Here is a 5,000-nt window from a genome sequence, read left to right on the forward strand (position 1 = left end):
AGGTGTGTGTGGTTGTGTTGGTGTGTGTGTGTTTGTGGGTGGGTTTGTGTGTGTGTGTGGTTGTGGCTCTGTGTGTATATGTGTGGCTGTGTGTGTGTGTGGTTTGGGGTGGTGTGTGTGTGTGTGTTGTGGTGTGGTGTGTGTGGTGTGTGTAGTGGTTGGGGTGTGTGAGTGTGTGTGTGTGTGTGAGTGGTGTGGGTGTGTGTGGTGTGTGTGAGTGTTGAGGGGGGTGGGGGTGTTGTGTGGGTAGTGGTGTGGGTGGGGGTGTGTGGTGTGTGTGTGTGTGGGTGGGTGGGTGAGGGTGGGTGTTTGGTGTGTGGGTGGGTGGGTGTGTGTGTGTGTTGTGGGGTGGGTGGGGGTTTGTGGTGGTGTTGTGTGTGTGGGGTGTGTGTGTGGTGTGTGGGGGTGTGTGTGGTTGTGTAGTGTGGTGTGTGGTGGATGTGTGTGTGGTGTGTTGGTTGTGTGGTGTGTGTGTGTGTGGTAGTGTGTTGTGTGTGTGTGGTGTGTTTGTTGTGTAGTGGTGTGTGGGGAGGGTGTGTGTGTGTGGGTGTTTGTTGTGTGGTGGTGTGTATAGTGTGTGTGTGGTTTTGTTTTGTGGGTGTGTGTGTGTGTGTGTGTGTGTGTGTGTAAATATATGTGTTTGTGTGGGGTGTGTGTGGGTTGTGGTGTTGGGTGGTTGTGTTGTGTGTGTGGGTGTGTGGGGGTGAGTGTGTGGTTTGTGTGTGTCTGTGTTGTGTAGGTGAGAGTGTTATTGTTGTGTGTGTGTGTGGTGAGTGTTGTGTGTTTTGTTGTGTGGTGGTTGGGTGTGTGTGTGTGTTTAGTGTTGTGTGTGTGTGGGGTTGTGTGTGTGTGTGTTGTGTGGTGTGTGTGTGTGGATGTGTGTGAATGTGTGGTGTGGTGTGTGTGTGTGTGTTTGTGTGTGTGTGTTGTGGGTTGTGTGTGTTGTGGGTTGTGTGTGTGTTTGTTTTGTCAGTGTGTGTAGTGTGTGAGTAGTGTGTGTGTTTTGTTTGTTGTCAGTGTGGTTGTGAGTGTGTTATGTGTGTTGTGTGTTGTGGTTTTGTGGTGTGTGTGAGTGTGTGTGTGTGGGTTGTGAGTGTGTGTGTGTGTGTGTGGGTTGTGTGTGTGTGATGAGTGTGTGTGTGTGTGTGTAGTGTTGTGTGTGTGTGTAGGTTGTGTGTGTGTGGTTTGTGTGTTGTTGTGTGAGGGGGGTGAGTGTGTTGTTGTTTGTGTGTGTGGTTGTGTTGTTGTGTGTGTGTGATGGTGTGTGTGGTGTGTGGTGTGATGTGTGGTTGGTGTGTGAGTGTGTGTTTGTGTGGGTGGTGTGTGTGTGTGAGGTTAGTGTGTGTGCTGTGTGTGTGTGTGTTCTGTGTTGTGTTGGGTGGTAGTGTGTGTGTGTGTGTTGGAGGGTGTGTCTGTAGTGTGGTTGAGTTGTGTGTGGTAGGTGTGTGTGTGGTGGGGTGTGGTTAGAGTGTGTGTGTGTGTTTTGTGTGAGTGATGTTGTGTGAGTTGGTGAGTGTGGTGGTTGTGTGAGTGTGTGTGTGGTTTGGTGTGTGTGGTTGATGAGTGTGTGAGTGTGTGTGTGTGTTGTGTTGTGTGTGTGTGGTGTGTGTGTGGATGTGTGTGTGGGGGTGTGTGTGTGTGTGTGTGTGGATGGGTGTGTGTGTGTGTGTGTGTGTGGGAGTGATTGTGTGTGTGTGTGTGTGTGTTTAGTCTATTGTTTGTCTTATGCTTTATATTCTCTATTGTGTTGATCGTTGTGTGTAGTGTGTGTGGGTTTATATATATATATGATATGATGTATATTGATTATATGTTGTGTATATTTTATATTATATTTATATATATATATATATTTATATATATTTATTGTATATTATATATATATATATATTAATATTATATATTTGCTTTTATTATATACATATAATATATATAATTTTATATATTTTTAATAAAAGTATATTAAATAATATTATATAGTTTTAGCATATTTTTTATATATTTATTTATATATTATATATATATATATATATATATATACATAGATTCATTTATATTTATATTATATATATATATATAGTTATTTATATATATAGACATATATTTATTTTAGATATATATATATAAAATATTATATATATATATATATATATATATTTGGAGTGTGTGTGTGTGTGTGTGTGTGTGTGTGTGTATGTATATATAATACTTATACATATATATTATTTATATATATATTTATTATTTATATTTATTTAATTAATATTTTATATTATATATATATATATATATTTATATATATATATATAATTTATATATTTTTATTTTTTAGATTTATATTATATATTGATATAGATTTATATATATATTATTGATATATATATATCATATTATATATATGTCTATATATTATATATATATATGTATATATATATATATTTATATATAATTATATTTATATTATATATATATATATATGTATATATATACATTTATGTATATATACATATTTATTAATTTATATTATTTTTATATTATATATATATGTTATAATGTATATATTATATTATTCTTTATATATATAATAATATTATATATTATTTATATATTTTTTATATTGATATTTATTTTGTTAGATATATGTTTATTGATATGATGATGTTTATTTAGATTGATTGTATATTGTTATTTATATAAATTGTATGTAGATAATTTAGTATGTATTTAGATTTTTATATATATTATATATATTATTATTTATATATCATTATATATCTAAATATAATATAGATATATATTTGATTTATTTATATTATTTATATTATATATTATATATGTGGATGTGTTATATATATATATTTATATATATTGGACATTTATAATTATATTTTTTATATATATTATATATATATATATATATATATGTAATATATAGTTGTAGTTATATAATATCATAGATAATACTACATAAATTATCATATATATATATATATATATATCTATAATATTTTAGTTATTTATATATATTGATATAGTTATATAATTTATATATATATATTATTATCGATATTTATATATAATATATATATATTTATATACTTTTCATTGTATTTATGTATATATAATATATATATTATATATATATAATTATATATATATATATATTTATTTATATATATAATTATTAAATATATTAATATTATATACATACTTACATAACTAACATACATTTATATATATAGAGACTATATATATATTTATATATTATATATATTTTATATATATATATTGTATAATAATTATTAATAAACATATATATATATTTATATATATAAAATATATATCAATATATTTATATATATATTATATAATTATATTATTATATATATATAGTATATTTATATTATATATATTATATTTATTTATACATTTATATAATTTTACACACACAAACCATAAATTATATTCTTATATTTTATAAACAACAACACAACAACGAGCACATATATATAATTAAGTTAATTACATATATTCACTAATGCAATATAGTAAATACCTGCCTTACGATTTTATTTGCTCATGGGTATGTGGGTTTTAGTCGTAAATCAAATGGCTGTGGGGATAATAGTAAGTAAAGTAAGTTAATACACAATTAGTCATATATTTGCTTTCCACATAATTTGCTAGATTTTTCTTTCATTGTCATATTGCCATATGTAGATAAATATATAGAGTACATATATATTTATAATAGTATTTATATATATATTATATATATATAATATATATTTTTATATATATATATATATATGTACATATACACACACCCACACCCACACACACACACACACACTCACACACTCGCACATACATACACACACACAACACACACCCCCACAACACCAAACACACAAAACACACCACCAGAACATATATATATAATTTTAAATATATTTATATATATATATATTCTATATATTATTATATATATATATATATATATATGCATACACACACACACACACACATCTTTCACTCTGTGTCTTTCTCTCTCTTTTCCTCTCTCCCCCTCTCTCTTTTTCTATTGTGTCTCCCTTGATTATGAATCTAGCTCTCGTTAACCAAAACATTGCCATTTAAAGCCAGGTCAATAACCTTGCTGCACGCAAAGTAATACATATACATATTTTCTCTCTCTGATTACGCTAAAACCATTTTTTGTGTCATAATAAGTAAGGCGCCTGTCGCGCTCGTCTAAGAAGTGACAGGGCTTGAGGGGTTTAAAAGGAGAGAGAGAGCTAGGGTGGGAGGGGAGTGAGGGCAGGCGGCCCGGATCGCGATCCACGTGGTCGACACACAGATCAGAACTTGCAAATGAAAGGATAGACATGCATGTAAAGATATCCCTGCAACATGCAATACTTTTAGTCTCAATATAAGCTGAAAACAAAACAGATACTATCTATTCATGGTAAATATATGCATTTAAACTTATTAACGAAATACTTTTCTGGTTTGCTCAATATACTCCCTAAAATATCAGCTGTTTTATCCATTTCCACTCATGATTTCTCAATGGTATCTACGGCCCTCTGTCAATCAATCAAGTGCAACAGGTATCTAAGGTGATAGTTATTTTCCTTACCTGTGATGGTCCCATATCAGAACTGATTAGGGCGCGGATAACACCTCAAGAGGGATCCAGTCCTCTTGTGGGATGATCAGCCTATCCTTTTTTTTGTTTTGTTTTCTGTTACGTCCTCGAATGCATTCACGTATGTAAACACTGCAGAATTTCCCGATGGATTTTTTTTTGTGTTCTGTTTTTTTTTAGAAGCTATTATTGTTTCGAATCTTTTTTTTGATTTTGTTGTCAATTGTCTTCAATGGTTCTATAGGCTTATGTCTTCTATTTCGGTCTCTATTCGTCTAATATGATTGACCCATTTTCGTTTTTTTTACCTGATATAAAATAGGCGATTATATAAAACACCGATAAT

At 30.7% G+C, this 5,000-nt stretch overlaps 1 protein-coding gene across 1 annotated transcript in view; it reads right to left on the bottom strand.

Annotated features, from left to right (window-relative positions):
• The window catches only part of LOC122251085 (Doublecortin-domain-containing echinoderm-microtubule-associated protein), a gene marked incomplete at its 3' end in the record, with an annotated part of 34,736 nt that extends 29,783 nt beyond the window's left edge, over positions 1–4,953 (bottom strand). The window contains 1 exon segment of the mRNA XM_086547089.1: positions 4,646–4,953. Within this exon segment, the coding sequence (XP_086403215.1) occupies positions 4,646–4,660 (15 nt within the window).
• Between the last annotated feature and the right edge of the window lie 47 nt (positions 4,954–5,000).

This window comes from Penaeus japonicus, unplaced genomic scaffold (genome assembly GCF_977035675.1).
Source record: "Penaeus japonicus unplaced genomic scaffold, GWHDUDI00000001_assembly GWHDUDI00000019, whole genome shotgun sequence".
NCBI classification, from domain to species: domain Eukaryota; kingdom Metazoa; phylum Arthropoda; class Malacostraca; order Decapoda; family Penaeidae; genus Penaeus; species Penaeus japonicus.